The sequence below is a fragment of the Mus musculus genome, chromosome 15, assembly GCF_000001635.26.
Source record: "Mus musculus strain C57BL/6J chromosome 15, GRCm38.p6 C57BL/6J".
In the NCBI taxonomy this organism is placed as follows: Eukaryota; Metazoa; Chordata; class Mammalia; order Rodentia; family Muridae; genus Mus; species Mus musculus.
In genome coordinates this window covers 88,590,042-88,608,458 of record NC_000081.6, presented here as the reverse complement: position 1 = coordinate 88,608,458, position 18,417 = coordinate 88,590,042, and the positions used below count along the sequence as shown (strand labels likewise).

The window sequence follows — 18,417 nt, the reverse complement described above, 5'->3', positions numbered from 1 at the left end:
GCGAGATCAGATGAATTTAGCAAGCTCTGGATTCAAGCAAGACATTCTTCCTCAATATATAAGGTGGAGAGCTATTGAAAAAGACATCTGGCATCAACCTCTGGCCTCCACATTCATACACACACACACACACACACACACTCCTATATACTTCCAATACACATACACATACATGCACATACATGCACACACCCACACATTTTCTCAGGAGCAAGATAAATTTAGTTTGTGCAAAGGAGGAAAAAAGTAAAAATTACTGGACTTGAAACAAAGAAAGGATGGGAAAAATGAATATCATAGTTGAGGCTTTGAAAAGATGAACAAAATGGCTAAAGTTCCATTAGAATTGACACATTAAAAAAAAAGGGCACACATCACACATATTAGGCATGGAAAGACAGGCCTTGCTCCAGAGTTAGGGGGCAGAAGGAATGCAGACATCACAGCCCGAGGCCACTCCCAGGGAGAAAAGAAGCTGCAGACCCTGATTCACCAGGGACAAAGCAGGTGGGAGTGAGAGTTCTGAGACGCTGGAGAAGTGGCTCAGTGGTTAAGGGCTCTTGCCGTGCAAACGTGAGGGCCCGAGTTCAAATCCCCAACAGCACATAAAAGCCTAGGTGAGGAGGTACACATTTGTAAGTCTAATACTAGTCAATGAATGTGTGTGTGTGTGTGTGTGTGTGTGTGTGTGTGTGTTTGTGTGTGAGTGCTCCTGATCTCCCCTCCCCCCATCATGGGACAGGAACATGAAAGAAAAAGCCAAAGTTAAGGCTAGAAGTCCTTTTGAGAAAGATTCTCCAGGACAGATGGTCTCCCTGGGAAATTCCAGCAAATATTTAAAACATCATCATCATCGTCATCATCATCATCAGCAATGGTGATGAGAACGGAGGCTGTTTAAGAAGACAGAAAAGCAGAGAACCCACACATTTAATGAAAGCAGTGTTACCTTGATTCCAAACCCAGACGTTATATCTGGGCTTACCAATGTCCCTCCTGAGTGTGAAGCCTGTCGGTCACTGTCCGGGTGCTGTGACTACACTGCCTGAAAGCATCAGTCCATGGGGGGAAGGATTATTAGCCGTGGCTCATGGTCTCAGTTCATCGTGGCTCCAAAGGCCTTGCATAGCCTCCTCTAACCACAGCAGAGTAGGAGGCAGAGAGGGCGGTGGAGCTGTGGGAAGCCATAGCGTGCAGAAGCCCTCCCCTCCTGACCCACTTCTGCTAGCTAGGTCCCATCTCCTAGAGATTCCATAGGTTCCCAAAATAGTGCTCCTCGCTGGGAAAGACGTGCTTCAAACCAGACCCCGTGGGGGACATTTCAGACTGAATTTCTCAGCAAAATACTAACAAATTGTGCAGTATCCCGAATTACATTTATATATACCACACACACACACACACAAAACACACGCATGCATACACGCATGCATGCACACACACAAATGCACACACAGCCACAAATGCACACATACACCCTCCCCAATGCACCCCCCCACAGATGCACACATACACACACACACACACACACACACACACACACACACACACACACACATGACATTTAGCCTAAGAATGCAGGATCAATTTAAATATTTAGAAGTATACATATTCACCATGTAACTCTCTAAAGAAGAGAAAATATTTGGTGATACTATCTGACACAGAAAGAGTAACGCTGTATGTATATGTGTGTGTGCATATGGGCAACACTATTTGTACACGAGGTTGGAAAGAGATGGGGAGGGGGCTCTAGAGGAGCAGGAGAAAAGTACTGACTGTGTATAATGAGCATGCATTTTATAAAGGTCTGGAACTTTCAAAGAATGAAGCATATAAAAAGGGCTGGAGACTTGGCTCGGCAGTTAAGATCACTTGTTGCTTTTGTAGAGGACCCGGGTTTGGTTCCTGGCACCCACATTGTGGCTCACAGCCATTCAAAATGTCCAGGACATCTGTAGAACCTTTTCTGACTTCTGTGGGTCCCGGCTCTGCATGGGATGTACATGCATACACATAGGCAAAACACTCATTCTCATAAAATAAATAGACCTGAAACAATATAATACATGAAATCAAAACCCAAAAAAAGGGTGGGAGATTAAAAATGAACTCTGCTGGGAACTTGCTAAGATCAGCTGCAGGTTGTTAATTTTGTTACTGTGCCTAGTGTATAATGATAAAGTTAAAAGTTAATAGAGCAATATCTAAAAAAAATATTGTACTGACAATGGTATATCCTCACAGGGCAAAATATGACATAATGCGTCACGCAACATTTAAATCACACTAATTAGGATATCTATCATCTCACAAAATGACCATTTATTGCGGTAGGACCTGTAAAAATGTACTCTTTTAGCAATTTGCAGGCGTACAGGACACCGCCGTTAACTCCGGTCGCTGTGCCTCACGGTGGTCACTTGACCTTACTCTTGTCTAGCGGGACCTTGGAACACTGGCCAGGATCTGTCTTCCCCAGCATCTCATAAACACAGAGAGAGGGGGAAGACATCACCAAAACAAACAGTGCTGAGTGGAAAGACAAGTCCGAGGCAGCAGAGTATTGCCAAATAGTTTATGGGATGTGAGAAGTGAGAGAATTGAAGAAACTAGCAGAAGCAAACGTCTCCTTCTCTGCTCCCCCTGCCCAAATGGAGGCCAGTCTACTACAGAAAAGGCAAAAATAGCTGCGGAGTCAATATGGTGCACTTAGTGGTTTGAATGAGAATTGTCCTCCAGAGGGATTTGAACCTTTGGTCCCCAGTGGGTGGCGTTGTTTGGGGGAGGCTCAGAGGGTGTGGCCTTACTTGAGAAAGTATGTCACTGAGGGTGGGTTTCGAGAGTTTAAGGACTGCTGCTTGCTGGCAGGCTTCACCCCCACCACCCACTCCCGTTCCCCCGGAACCACAAGGCAAGTAGACCTCTTCTGTTAGCTGCCTTGGTCATGGTTATTATCACAGCCATAGAGAAGTCATTAGGACCAACTGAGACAGTGATCTTTAAGGTTCCAGACTGTGAAATTCCTGCCCTCTTTCCCACAGGCGGGTCTGTCAGAGATGGTCAGTCTTCACACTTGTCTAGCACAGCTCCCTCCCCAGGTCCGACATACCCCTGGCTTAGGACACAAAGCCTTAATCTAAGGTATTGAGTGGGGCTGGAGATGCCCTCCCTTTCTGATGTGCCGACTCAGGCATGTAGCACAGTGCCTGCAACTTTCCAACCTTAGGATGATCTGAGAGCGTAGACAAGAGGTTGCCAGTGGTCAGCTAGGGAAAATGGGGGCCTGGTGCCCCCTGTCTACCCGGGACTCTCCAGAAAATTCTAAGTGCAGCTCATACCCAAAACGGATCACGTGATTTATCTCTTGCGCCGGGTAAGGGCTTGTATTTAGAAAAACTCCACCCCAGCCAATTAAAAAAAAATAGGCAAAGACTTGAGCATATATTTTACAGAAAAAGATGCTGAGATGACTCCATTCAGACCAGACAACCATCCATGCAGAAAGCAGCCAAGAAGCGATGGAAATGAAACACAAAAACCTTCCAAGATGAAACCTGTGAGCTCCGCAGGGGGCACGGGAGAGGAGCCTGGCATGGGAAGGCAGCCGGACCTGCGTGCTGAGCATGGAAATTGAACCTAGGCACACTACTACTCACAGGTGACTGAACACAGTGGGAGACCTGGGTGTAATCATCCGAAAGTATGGCAATGGAACCCCCAAACCCAGAAATAAACAGAGCAGCACACCAGGCAGCGGAGAAGACTCAGTGTAGCTCGAGTGTCTGTCTCCCCCAAACCCAGCAAGATCCCGCCCCTCCCCCTCTCTTCTCATCATTTATTTTTGATTTGATTTATTGTATTATTATTGTCATTATTATTACTATGTTGAGACAGAGTCTGTATAATACGTAGCCATGGCTGTGCTTGACTTCACAGTGTAGACTAGGCTGGCCTCAAACTCAAGAGATCTGCCTTCCCATAGTTCGGATTAAAGGAGTGCACCGCCACGTGTAGCTAATTATTTTGTTGCTTGCTGTGACTTTCAAAAGAACATTTTTAGGTTATTTTTGTGTAGGAGTGTTTTGCCCATATGCATGTATGTGTATCATGTGCGTCCTAAAACTGGAGTTTACTGACAGTTGTGAACTGTCATGTAGATGGTAGGAATAGAACCCAGGTCCTCTATGTGAATGAGTGCTCTCTTAGCCACGAAGCAATCTTTTCAGCCCCAATTTTATTTGTTTGTTTGTTTATTTATTTATGATGATGATAATGTGTGTGTGTGTGTGTGTGTGCATATGAGTGCATGGGCATACATGTCATAATGGACATGTGGAAGTCAGGGGACATCCTTTTGGGAGTTAGCTTTGTCCTCTTACATTGAAGTGGAGTCCCTCCTGTATCTCCTGCACTGTAAGCTTTGGGATAGATGGCCAAGAACTTCTGCCTTTGGGCAATGTTCTTGTCTCTATTACCTGTCTCAATAGGGATTCCACACATGAGCTGTTACACACCCAGCCTTTTATGTAGGTCTCAGGGATGGAATGTGGACCATCTGGTTAGCCACCTCTCCCTTATCCCTGCATTTGTTTCTCACAGGAATTTTAAGTTCAAAGCAGAATTGAGCAGAAGGCATCGGGGTGTCTAGTTCAGCCACACCCTTGCACACTACCAACACTCCCTGTAGATCTCCTTACTTACCTAAACTTAGAACTCTTACTCTTAACATGTAAATGAAAAAGATGTAAAAGAGTTACAACGCTCTTGGAAGGAAAGTCGGAGGAATTATTCCTCTTGATGCTACAGCAGCCACAGCCGGCTACACAAACAAGGGGCTGTGTGCAGAGACCACAGAGATGCTAGAGAAACCAGGAACAGACCCTCCCAGATCTGAGTAAATCTGACATTGTGCCAAAGGGAGCCAGTGGGAGAGAGACAGTCCATCAGCACACAGGCTGGAGCAAATGAGCTCACAGAGTCTGTGGTGAGCCTTGTCTAAATCACAGAGAAATACCCAAGAAACCAATTAGAGAACAGGCAGAAAGCCTCAGAGGCAAAACAGGCACAGGAAGAGAGAGTTCTCCCCGTTAGCCAGTAGAGAATGAAAACCACACGAGGTATCACCACTCAGCCATGAGAAGGGCGACATGAAATGCCTGGTGTCATCGCCAAAGGCTGAGAGGGTGGGGGAAAGACACGTCCCTCATCCCTGCTGGCAGTGGCATAAGGTGTGAATGACACAGGAAACAGGCACTGCAGGATTTTAGACATGTCCTGTTCTGTCACCTGCAAGTGCAACCTTGGGTGTTGGCTCCAGAGACATGGAAATGGACATGCGCACAACTGCCATATAATGCCCATAGCAGCCTCATCTATAACAGGTCCAAACTGGTCAAATACTACAGTACCATACTGCCAATCATACTTATCAATAAAAGACAACTTCTAACACAAGCAAACTTAGCTGGATCTTCAGGACAATACAACGAATAATAATAATAATAATAAAATAATAAAAATAAATTAAAACCCTTGAACAATGGTATGCTGTATAACTCCATTTATGTAGTGATTTTGAAATGATAAAACCACAGAGATGCAGGTGGTCTTAGGTGAGGAGGGGAGGGGCACTTATAAAAGGGCAGGTCTGCGCTGGTATGGGGCCAGCACTCTCAAGTTATATGTGCACATGTTTGTACCATGGTGACATCTGCTCAGGGTTGGTAGATGGGATCGGTACAGACTTCCTGGTGTTGGCATGGTGACTCGGTCATGAGAGGTGTCACATGGTGGCAGAACAGGTAAACTGGCTGGTTTTATGTCAACTTGACCAAAGTTAGAACCATCAGACAGGAAGCAGCCTCAATTGAGAAAGTGCCTTCATGAGATCCAGCTATAAGGCATTTTCTCAATTAGTGATCAATGGGGGAGGGCCCAGCCCATGGTGAGTGGTGCCATCCCTGGGCTGGTGGTTCTGAGTTCTATAAGAAAGCAGGCTGAGCAAGCCATGGGAAGCAAGCCAGTAAGCAGCACCCCTCCACGGCTTCTGCATCAGCTCCTGCCTCTAGGTTCCTGCCCTGTGTGAGTTCCTGTCCTGACTTCCTTTGGTGATGAACAGCAATGTGGTAGTATAAGCTGAATAAACCCTTTCCTCCCCAACTTGCTTTTATGTCATGGTGTTTTGTTGCAACAATGGAAACCCTAACTAAGACAGCAGGTTAAGGCACTAGGAGCCCCCTGCCATGTTTTACAGGAGGGACCTCCTGTATCCTTACCTTAAAACAGAAGTTATACTTCGTGATTTCTACCCTCTGTTCTAAGGAAACTCTGGCCAATCTTGTACAGCTTGATCAAAAGATAATATATACCCCAGATATCCCGGCCATTTCCCATGTCCGGTGAGAATTTGAGTGAAATATGAATAGATAAAGCCAATGAAAGACTCCAAGTCAGGCCACCAAGGTGGCTCATCAGGCAAAGGTATTTGCCATCATGTCTGATAATTCGAGAGATACTCAGCATCCACGTGAGAGAAGAGCACTTCATCACGAGCACTATAGCATGTAGATATCCACCAAGTAAGCAAATAAATGTAACAAAAAGATTAAAAAACAAACAAACAAACAAACCAAAGCTAGGGTATATTGATAAACCACAAAGCAAAGACCCTAAGTAAAATCAAATCTACCAATATGAGAGAGAGAGAGAGAGAGAGAGAGAGAGACAGAGAGAGAGAGAGAGAGACAGAGAGAGAGAACTACCAATACAATGGAAATGGACTTGTGAGAAATGCAAAGACCGTTCAGAACCCGATGATGCTCTTCAAGCTCACGGTAGAAGGCAGGGCATCATCTTACGATTACTTTAGAATGTGCAGTTGGAATTAAACAAGTGTGAGCACCAACTCAGGACAGGTGGTCATAGGGATGCATTTCATTGCTTTCCATCTGACAGCATGGTAGAGCTACAGTCCGGCACAGGGAGCCCAATTTCCTCGGGGTTCCTCCAACACCTGGCTTTCCTTTGCTGTTTTGTTGCACAAGAAAATTTGAGGTATATTACTTTGTATTCTGCCATGTTGGTTTCCTTCAGGGAGCTGGCGTGTTCAGGTTTGTGTGTGCCGTGCTTTGCTCTGGACACCCATGAATGACTTTAGGCCATATCATGGTGCTCACTCACTTTGTAATGTTCTGGAGAATGAAAAGGGCTGAGCCAGGCCAGGGAGACGTGGGAGCCACAGACGGCCTTCATGTTTGCGCACTTGGACCATCTGCCCCCTGAGTGTGTGTTCTGATACAGCAGCTCCGTTGTCGTTTTGTCTGAGTAGATGACGCACATTTGGCTGCAGAGCATCACCACGGCAAAGAGGAAGCCCATTATCGCCACCAGGAGGAGAAAGAGGATAGGGGCAGGTAGGGACACGGTGCTGCTCGAATCCCACTCGCCTCGCATGTAGCTGCACAGGACAGGGATGCCCAACAGGAGCAGAACGTGGGTCGAGGTAAGTCCAATGTACATTGTGAAAAGCAGGAAGTACTTCTGGTTGTCTTCACCAATGCAGTTGTTAATCCACGGACAGTGGTGGTCGTTCTTGCGGATGCAGCGCTGGCACACTGTACAGTGGCAAGCTGTCCTCGGTATGGCAGAGTGGCAGTCGGTACAGTAGGACACTGTGTCAGGCCCGGGCGGGTTACCCAGGGGCACAGAGCCTGGGTCGGTCAGCATAGTCCGTAGGTGTGACGCGAGTGCCAACGAGGCCAGCAGATGGAAGACCACACCATTGGCTACTATGTACAACATGTTGTTAGATGGTATAAGCAGGTCCCGGAACAGTACCCATCCGCCGCTCAGTACCAGCGCCCACGCGGCCATGGCGCACAGGATGCCAATGGGATCCAATATGAACCAGCAGCGTTGGTTGGGGGCCTGCAGCGGGGTCTCTAGCCCGGCGCTGTGCTCAGATGTGCCGTGGTTTTGGACCCACGAGGACATTTTGAGAGTCCTCAGACCTGCTCAAGAGCTAGCATCATGATGGTAGACCCAGGGCCCCGGAGGAACCCCCTAGAGAGGAGAGGATCCTCCAGAGAGAGGAAGATCCCTTGGCCTTCCTCTCCTGCTCAGCTTGTCTGGAATTGCCTCCTGTCTCCCGGAGCCAGGGAGGGGCGGGGAGAGCTCCCTGACAAGCTGATCCTTGCAGCATTCTAGAATGTTCCCTCAGACAGGTTTATGAACACAGAAAGGGCTTAGTGTCCCTCAAGGCCTGCGGGGGAAGGCTGGGAGGAGACACCTATAGGTGGTGGCCCTTTGGTTTTGCTTTCTCCACTCTGAACGAACCTGTTGGAACCTCTTTGCTTTGAGGAAACTGAGGCAAGAGGAAGTTAAGTAAATTACCAGAAGAGACCAGGTGAGGGCTTCACACCTGTTGTGTGGTCCAGAGCCTGGGCTTCTGCCCCTTCTTGTTCTGGGCTGAAGGTCTATCCAGGGGAGGACTCAGGATGTTAGTTGAGAGAACATGAGTCTTTCCTCAGAAGAGGTGGTGGTGATGCATGTGACCAGCACCATGGTCTGCCAAGACAGCTCTAGAGCCTCCTTGCAAAGCTCCCACAGGGAGCCCTCCCTCTAGAGCCCAGCAGGCAGATCCTTCAATGCTTACTGTGGAGCAGAGAAGAGACACAGCAGAGCGCAGGTGAGAGGAGAGGTGTGTGTAAACGAGGGCGGCGCTGCCTGTGCACGGCCAGGTCCTGTTAGGGAACACAGCATACGGAATGTCGGAGGTACAGCATCCCCACGAAGAGCATCTGTCCAGAGGGGCCTGTTGTGGCAACAATATGGTTGATGTAGCCCTGGGACGACATGTTGGAGAGCGTTGGGATCTGTGGCTTCTCAGGCATGATAGCTTTGGGGGGAAGCTTCAGAGAAGACCTGGTCCAACTGCCTTCTTCTTCCACAGCCCAAATTCAGTGGTAGGGGGACAAATATGGGTGGCTGGGCTTCTGAGTGGTCTACCAGGGTAGAGGGACCTGTTTGGCCATAAACATGGCAGAGGCAGGATGCGGTGGGGTGCTTTTCAATTGTGTTGTACTCAGGACTCACTCAATACAGAGGCCAGGGTGCTTTGGGTTCCTCAATGTTCTGTACCCTTAAAAAAAAAACTTTCTGTTTGGCTGTGGAGATGGTGTGTGTGCACGTGTGTGTGTGTGTGTGTGTGTGTGTGTGTGTGTGTGTGTCTGTCTGTCTGTCTGTCTGTCTGTGATAAACAACAACAGGGATCATTTCTGCTGTTCCTTGTCACAGCCCAGTGGCCTGATGGATTTGTGTGTCACTGTCACCACACCTAACACACAGGTGGGCATGCAGGGCACGAGGGAACAAGCTACAGCCTGCAGGTGAAAAGTCACTGTTGGCCCCTACCTCACCCCCCTCAGCAGGTCGCTTTGCAATATGGGGTGGCCTTGCTTCGGGCAGCGGAATTTGTGGGGTGTCGAAGCCTCTGTGAACATACATGTTATAGTCGCATACATGCACACCATTGGAGTCCCCCGCCATGCCAGCCCCCAGCCTTCTGTCCGTTCTGTTTCCCACTGCTGGGAACCTTCTGAGCTTTCTCCTTTCCAGACCCTCCTCACACACCTTGATCTCCCTGATGTCTGCTGGAAGCCATCAGGCAAGTGTTTGAGTGTCTGAGTTGTGAAATCGGAAATATCTGTTCACCTGCTTCTTTGTCCCCCATGTGTGGTGACTGGTGTGGGACTTTGAGGGAACTCAGCTCTCTGGGACAGAACTGCAGAAAATCCTCTTGGGGGAGTGGTGGGGCTTCTGGCATGAGCCTCTTGTCCATTCTTGGCATTGCCATTCCTGTGTCTACCTGCTAGATGGCCCATCCAAACTGTCTGGGTGCCCTGGTTGTTCCTTTTATTTCTGCATGTAAGGGTATGCAGTTGCTGTCTCTCCTCATGACTCAGTCGTGGTGTGTGGTTCCCCGTACCCTACTGTGGGTTGGTACCTGAATATCTTGTTCCCTCACTGGGTTTTGAGTTTGAGCATGGCATTGGCTGCCATCTTGCTGGTGGTGGGGCGGCATCTCAAATGCTTGCTTTCAGGGGTGCATCGCCAACACTATAGGAGTATAATGCAACTCCCCTGGGAAGCGCACACTCTATAGTGCGGGCCTGGTGGCTTAGGTTCCATGCTGGGACCCAGTTAGCTTCTCAGTGTAGACTGTCAGGGGTGTCAACTTCATGAAACCAGCAGCAAGGAAGTGTGTGAGAGGCTCCTGGAAAGACTGGGGGCGGGGCAGAGTGGAGACCTCAGGGTTTGGACATACCTGCCGTTTGCTGGGAAACTTGAGTCTACAAGGCTGAGTCTGTCTCCTGCTAAGATGTTCTGCTCTGGGACGGGAGTGTCACACAGCTTAGCTGTGGGCAATTGATACTCCTGGTATCCAGATCAAGAGGAGCTGGATTGGGATGGAAGGTTTCCTGTGGATCTGTGGCTTGTTTCCCACAGCTGCAAGATGTGTCCAAAGCTAGCTTGCTTCTGGGATACCTGCCTCCTATCCACTCCGTCCTAGCTTTATTTCTGCTGCTATGATAAAACACTGACCAGAAGAGGAAAGGGTTTACTGCTGCTTATAGTGAGGAGCCAGTCTGGCTCTGTCTTAGGATCAGAAGCCATCTTGGTACAGGGTCAAATTAAGTTCGTTTCTGTTTTCTGTACAACTTGTTTCTTGTAATTCAACCTCACCATAGAATGATCTCCCTGGAATTCAAGCTGGTCTGTATCCTGACTGAATCTTCACCCACATCCACCCTTATAAGATAAGGTATTCTGCCCAAATAACGTTGAGATGTTTTGCCAAGTTCTTATGGGACCAGAATTCCTCTGGAAATCCCCCGATCCCTGGAAACCTCCTAGCTGTACGGTTTTGGGGTATAAAACTTCCCCTTCTCCTATGTTCAGGGTGGTTCTCTCAAATCCCCCATTTAGGGAGAGGCAGTCACCGGGCCAGCTATATTGTGCACACATAATAAAGCTTGCTTAATTCGACTAAAAACAATTGGGTCAGTGGTCTTTACTCTCTTTCAGTTGGTTGACAACAGGTTACTACTATTCAGCATCAAGGGACTCCAGGGCAGTAACTGAGGGCAGGAACCTGGAGGCAGGAACTGAAGCAGAGACCATGGAAGAATGCTGTGAATGCACTGGCTTGCTTAGCCTTTCTTACACAGCCCCTCTGTCTTAGTTATGGTTTTCACTACTGTGACGAAACACCATGACCAAAAAGCAAGTTGGAGGGGAAAGGGTTTATTTGGCCTACACTTATATCATTGGAAGAAGTCAGGACAGGAATTCACGCAGGACTGGAACCTGGGGGCAGGAGCTGATGCAGAGGCCATGGAGGGAGGGATGCTGCTTACTGGCTTGCTTCCTGTGGCTTGCTCAGCCTATTTTCTTATAGACCACCAGCCCAGGGATGGCACCACCCACCATGGGCTGGGCCCGCCCCCATCGAGCACTAATTGAGAAAATGCCTTACAGCTGGATCTCATGGAGGCATTCTCTCAGTTGAGGGTTCTTCCTCTCTGTGACTCTAACTTGTTTCAAGTTGAAACGCAAAACCAGCCAGTACATTCTCCTACATCAATATTAATCAAGAAAACACCCCACAGGACAGTCTGATGGAGGTAGTTTTTCATCTGAAATATGTGAAGTTGATAGCCAATATTAGCCATCTGCTGCCCAGTCCTCAGCTCTTAGCGTTCCACTTGAGCCCTACTTCTCCCCAGGTGAAGCCAAAGTACATTTTCGAAGGACAGTGACTATCATCTGGGCTGCAGGTCATTGTCACAGAGGCTTGCTCTTACCTGGGGACTGCTGTCCAAGCTGGGCCCTGGCACCCTGAAGAACTGGAGACATGCTTGCCCACAGAGAGCACCGGGTTCATCTGGCCGGCGTTATAGTTACATCAAATGAGGTTCTCCCGTTCTTGTGTTATCTCTGCCAGGGTTTGGAATGAGGTTGCTCTCGGCTTCAGGTGAAGAGGCTTGCTTCCCGCTTAACGCTTTGAGGGGCATAGTTCTTGTTTCCTGTGCTTTAGAGGGTACATTTCCTGTTTCCTGTGCTTTAGAGGGTACACTTCCTGTTTCCTGTGCTTTAGAGGGTACACTTCCTGTTTCCGTGCTTTGCCCTCCTCAGATCACAAAGAGCTCTGGGGCGAGTCTCAGCACCTGTGGCTCCTCCCAGCACTTACCATCCTACCTCTGACCCTAAACCTCTCTAACCCAGGGACTGGACTTCCCTTCCCTCCCCCAGTTTCTGATCCTATATAACTAGACCATTTTGGGTGGCTACAGGCTCTTTTGGTTCTTCTCTTGGTCCCCTTTCTCCTCATTTTCACTCACCCCTGTCACAGGCTTCCAAATCCCCTTCCCCAGACTCTGTGCAGTTCCCTGCAATTTCCATGCCTTCTCTGGGGCACACAGGGTATCCTAGGATTCCAGGCTCACACAGTCCGGAACGTTCTGTGTACGTCAGCGTTTACCGAATCTGTGGTGATCTTCTGTAGTTAACCCTGTGCTGTGGCTGCATCCGCCTAATTTCCTTGGTTGTGGGAGCTCAGAGGTTCTGAACATTCACTGGCTCATCCAAAGATGAGGGGGTAAAAGTTCTAGTTTCCCAGTAATAGACAAGAGGCTGGTCCCTCCTGGATCCTGCTGCCCCTGGCAAATGCAGCAGATTGAGGTCTCTCTTCCCACTCCCCTCCCATCTTCTCCTCTCCCTTTCTCTTCCTTCCTCTCCCCTCCTATCTCCTCCTCTCCCCTCTTCTTCCCTCCCTTCCCTCTTCTCCCTCCTCCTCTCCTATTACCTCCCCTCCCCTCCTCTCCTCTCTCTTTCCCTCCCCTCTCCTTTCTCCTCCTCTCTTCTCTCTCTTTGCCACTGCTTCCCTCTCCTCTTCTTTCTTTTCCAAGACAGGGTTTCTCTGTGTTGCCCTGGCTGACCTAGATTTAGATTCACCCATTTCTGCCTCCCGAGTGCTGGGATCAAAGGTGTGTGCCCCCTACTGCTTGCTTTCTCTGCTTTTCTTTTTTTTTTTTAAATATTTTTTAAAATATTTTTTTATTATGTATTTTCCTCAATTACATTTCCAATGCTATCCCAAAAGTCCCCCATACCCTCCCCCCCCCCACTTCCCTACCCACCCATTCCCATTTTTTTGGCCCTGGCGTTCCCCTGTACTGGGGCATATAAAGTTTGCGTATCCAATGGGCCTCTCTTTCCAGTGATGGCCGACTAGGCCATCTTTTGATACATATGCAGCTAGAGTCAAGAGCTCCGGGGTACTGGTTAGTTCATAATGTTGTTCCACCTATAGGGTTGCAGATCCCTTTAGCTCCTTAGGTACTTTCTCTAGCTCCTCCATTGGGAGCCCTGTGATCCATCCAATAGCTGACTGTGAGCATCCACTTCTGTGTTTGCTAGGCCCCGGCATAGTCTCACATGAGACAGCTATATCTGGGTCCTTTCAGCAAAATCTTGCTAGTGTATGCAATGGTGTCAGCGTTTGGAAGCTGATTATGGGTGGATCCCTGGATATGGCAGTCTCTAGATGGTCCATCCTTTCGTCACAGCTCCAAACTTTGTCTCTGTAATTCCTTCCATGGGTGTTTTGTTCCCAATTCTAAGAAGGGGCACAGTGTCCACACTTTGGTCTTCATTCTTCTTGAGTTTCATGCGTTTAGCAAATTGTATCTTATATCTTGGGTGTCCTAAGTTTTGGGCTAATATCCACTTATCAGTGAGTACATATTGTGTGAGTTCCTTTTTGATTGTGTTACCTCACTCGGGATGATGCCCTCCAGGTCCATCCATTTGGCTAGGAATTTCATAAATTCATTCTTTTTAATAGCCAAGTAGTACTCCATTGTGTAAATGTACCACATTTTCTGTATCCATTCCTCTGTTGAGGGGCATCTGGGCTCTTTCCAGCTTCTGGCTATTATAAATAAGGCTGCTATGAACAAAGGGAGCTAAAACCATCCAGTGGAAGAAATACAGCATTTTCAACAAATGGTGCTGGCACAACTGGTTGTTATCATGTAGAAGAATGCGAATCGATCCATTCCTATCTCCTTGTACTAAGGTCAAATCTAAGTGGATCAAGGAACTTCACATAAAACCAGAGACACTGAAACTTATAGAGGAGAAAGTGGGGAAAAGCCTTGAAGATATGGGCACAGGGGAAAAAATTCCCGAATAGAACAGCAATGGCTTGCGCTGTAAGATCGAGAATTGACAAATGGGACCTCATGAAACTGCAAAGCTTTTGCAAGGCAAAAGACACCGTCAATAAGACAAAAAGACCACCAACAGATTGGGAAAGGATCTTTACCTATCCTAAATCAGATAGGGGACTAATATCCAATATATATAAAGAACTCAAGAAGGTGGACTCCAGAAAATCAAATAATCCCATTAAAAATGGGGCTCAGAACTGAACAAAGAATTCTCACCTGAGGAATACCGAATGGCAGAGAAGCACCTGAAAAAATGTTCAACATCCTTAATCATCAGGGAAATGCAAATCAAAACAACCCCGAGATTCCACCTCACATCAGTCAGAATGGCTAAGATCAAAAATTCAGGTGACAGCAGATGCTGGCGAGGATATGGAGAAAGAGGAACACTCCTCCATTGTTGGTGGGATTGCAAGCTTGTACAACCACTCTGGAAATAAGTCTGGAGGTTCCTTAGAAAATTGGACATAGTACTACCGGAGGATCCCGCAATACCTCTCCTGGGCATATATCCAGAAGATGTCCCAACCGGTAAGAAGGACACATTCTCTGCTTTTCTTAATTCAACAGTGTGATGTTGAGAGCTGGGACATCTCTCAACCCTGCCCTCCATCTCTCACTCCCGGGACTTGACTTCTGGTTTCTTGCCTGACATTTTGATTTCCTTTTGGTTGATTTATTCACACCCATGTCTTTGAATTGAACAAAACTGGATGTTTTGAATGTTATTTTTTTTCCTATCTAGACAGTAGGACACGCGGTTCCTCTCTTCTGAATTTATTGCGCGTTTTATCCTGCCGACTTATTTGTGATTAATATCTGCAAGTCCATTGCGAATTTTGGAGGTAAAGTGTGTGTTGGTTCTGCACCTATGTATTTATTAATCGACCTTATTAACCATGTGATTTATTTCTACAGTCTCTCCTATTGCGTCCCGCTCGACCGGCAAGAAAGACGCAACAAACCAGAATCTTCCGTGGCAAAAGCTTTATTGCTTGCTTCTCAGGAAGATCCCAAACCGGGAAAATGGCGCTGCTTTTATAACCCGCAGTGTGACGTTTCAGCACCTGATATGGCGTGACAGCTCCTGGTTCGTTGCTTGCCCATCACCCCACTATTACACCCCAAGAATGGGAGTGACTAGGAGTGAATTCACTCTTGCACCTGCGTACAGGACTTGTTTACTAGTTAGGCACAGCGGAGGCCCGCGCCATCTTATAATGGCGATTGCTCGCGGCACACACGGCTCTCCTCAGAGATTACTGGCAGCACGCATGCAATTGCTCGCAGCACGTAACGGCTCTCCACATATCCCCCTTTTTATTTTATTAAAATTTGAGGCTGGTCTAGGCCTGTGTAATTATGCCCATCCGCTGTGGCTCCTGTCTTAGGTCGTTCCTCCAATGTCACAGCCTTTCCTGTCATAGGGTAACCCTATCGCCACCGGGCCCCGTGTCTTAGGTTGATCTGTGCATGAGGAAAGTTGCCCGTCCCTGGATACCGCAGTGCTATGTGACATTAACTACTAAATGACCTAGGGCGAACTCTATAAAAGAGGCCAGCCACCAATGTCAATTAATTTTTGAGCATAGATAGCCAGATTTCAGGGGAGGCCCCTTGCTCAATGGCAGCAAGTGCTTGAGTTATCACAACCTTGTCACGTGTTTGTTGGGTTCTGAGCTTGCAAACCAACCAGAGCATGACCACAAGTCCACAGCAGGTGGCAACGCCAAATAAACCTACCCCCACCCATTCCTTAAAATAAGAAAAGGCAGATGAAATCCAGGAGGAGAGGCCCTCTGTCAATGACAGGTCCACTCGTGTCGAGTTGATCTTTAGAACGGCCGCTCTCAGGGCCTCAAGGGTCTCATCGAATCTTTCAGACCAGTTTCCTGCAAGATATAAAGAAAGCTGTCTAGACAGATTAGCTGCATAAGTAAAATTTTCATATTGGACACTGGTAATGCACAGAGCTTCCAGTTTTCTTTCACAACCCAACTGGGCCATCTGGTATAGAACACCTATCTGTTCCTCCGCCAGGTCAAGGCGCTGATTCAAAATCATCAGCCCTCCCTTTAACTTGGTAGTAGCAGAAGTTTGGACAGTGATGGCATCAGCCAGATCTGCTGAAAGCTGATTTAATTTTGTGCCTGATTAAACTGCACTAACCATAGCGTACCCTGCAGCTGTAGCAGCAGCTGCACTGGCTGAAATTGCTATGATCATGGCAGCAGTAATGCCAAAATCTCTCTTTTGTCGAAACATAGATAAGGTGGAGGGTGTTTCCACCGGAACAGGGATCCAACGTGGGATCCGTGCCACCATGGCACGGGTGTTCTTTGTTACATCCCAACATTGAGAAATCCAACAAGAATCATTGGAACAGACTTCAAATGAATCATTTGAAAGAATAAACAAGAAAGGGGGGTAAACACAGACTGGGGTAGATGGATAATTAATCTGGTTTACCAAAGTTTTATTGAACCCAGTGATCTCTACACTGGTATTAGTATATCCATAAGAGTCCTGGGAGGCATCATGTATTCCCCAATACTGAGCAAATCTTGAGATGCCAGTAAAAGAAGCCTTTCCAACTGCTCCTCCCTGGATAAAAATCAAAGGATTGAGTTCTGTACAACTGCCATTGACTCCACAAAGCACCCACTTGTGAAAGGGATGCATTCTAAAGTCCTGTATGAAAAGTCCCTTTTTCATAACAAATTCCTTCTCTGGGTCATCTATCATGTTGGGAGAAAAGGAAAAGGTTTTACTCTGATCTGCCCAATGAGTGATGGAGGATTGACAATCAGACCAAGACAGGATCAGCCCTTCATCTTCCAAACTACAATGAGGGGCTATTTTTGGTTGGTGTGGACGTTCTTTGTCTGAAAAGTTAGGTGGTAGAAATGTACCATTAACCCAATTTACCTCGTGCCAAAAGGTCCGATTTGTAAAGGTTATCTCTACATTGGAAGTATCTTGGGTTGTGCTCACCCAACCTCCTCGATGCTCATTAAACTTCCCCAAAGCTCGGGCTGTGAGGTTGAAACAATTTCCTGGTCCATTAATTTGAAAACATAAAGAACCCTGTTCTAGTAAAGAGCGATTTTCTCCTAATGGTGCTCGGGTGGGATCATAGGGTAAATATGGCAAATCCACTGTTTTATCAGTAGTAAAGAATTTTGGAAAAACTATAGCATCATGGCGAACTGGCATTGGTTTAGGGAAAGTCGAGAGAATAGCCCATCTCTGCTCGCCCATTATACTAGGAACCTGAGACAAGTTCAGCATTGTCAGGATCAGGAACAGTCCTCGGGAGGTCAGCATCTTCTGCACCATCCTTGATGAATATCCTGCGGGTGAGTCGTTCCAGCAGCCAAAATGGGTTGTCTTCACTCTGTGGAGAAACACAAACAGCTCCCCGGGATCTGATTAAGATAGGATCCGGGCCTTTCCACTGACCAGTTAAAACATCCTTCCATTTGACCATTTCTTTTGGTCTATCAGGGTCTGAGCTATGTCGCTCAGCTGCAGAGTGTCCCTGCTCGTCGAGATTCAAAAAATTAAGTGTAAAGAGTGCCATAGATACCACTACTCTTGGCACTGAGGGCAGAGTCTCATCAACTCCCCTTTTTGTTTTATAAGATTTTAGTGTGCGGTGGGCACGTTCCACAATGAGGATTATAAGGAAGGCCAGTCAAGTGAGTGACATCCATTTGATGACAAAATTGTTGAAATTTAGTAAAAGTATATGCTGGCCCATTATCCGTTTTAAGAATTGTGGGCTTGCCCCAAGCACTCCACGCTTCTAGGCAGTGCTGTATAACATGAGAGGCTTTTTCTCCTGTTAAAGGTGTGGCAAACATTACACCAGAGCAGGTGTCAATAGAAACATGTAAATATTGATTTCTCCCAAAGGAGGAAATATGAGTGACATCCATTTGCCAGACCTGTGGCCTGACGCCACGAGGGTTTACCCCTACATGAGGAGTAGGTAAAAATTGACAACTACCTCTGCACATAAAGCGGAGGTGCACTAGGACCCTGAAGCCGACAGTCCGGAGGCCGAGCAGCAAGCTGGCTTTCGCCAGCGGCTTTTTGCCTTTTTCTGGACTGAGTA

At 47.4% G+C, this 18,417-nt stretch overlaps 1 protein-coding gene across 1 annotated transcript; it reads right to left on the bottom strand.

Annotated features, from left to right (window-relative positions):
- Positions 1 to 6,789: 6,789 nt before the first annotated feature.
- Zdhhc25 (zinc finger, DHHC domain containing 25) lies at positions 6,790 to 8,157 on the bottom strand. Its single transcript, NM_027306.3, has one exon. The coding sequence runs from the start codon at positions 7,993 to 7,995 to the stop codon at positions 7,156 to 7,158; it is 840 nt and encodes a 279-aa protein (NP_081582.1). The 5' UTR covers positions 7,996 to 8,157; the 3' UTR covers positions 6,790 to 7,155.
- Positions 8,158 to 18,417: the final 10,260 nt, after the last annotated feature.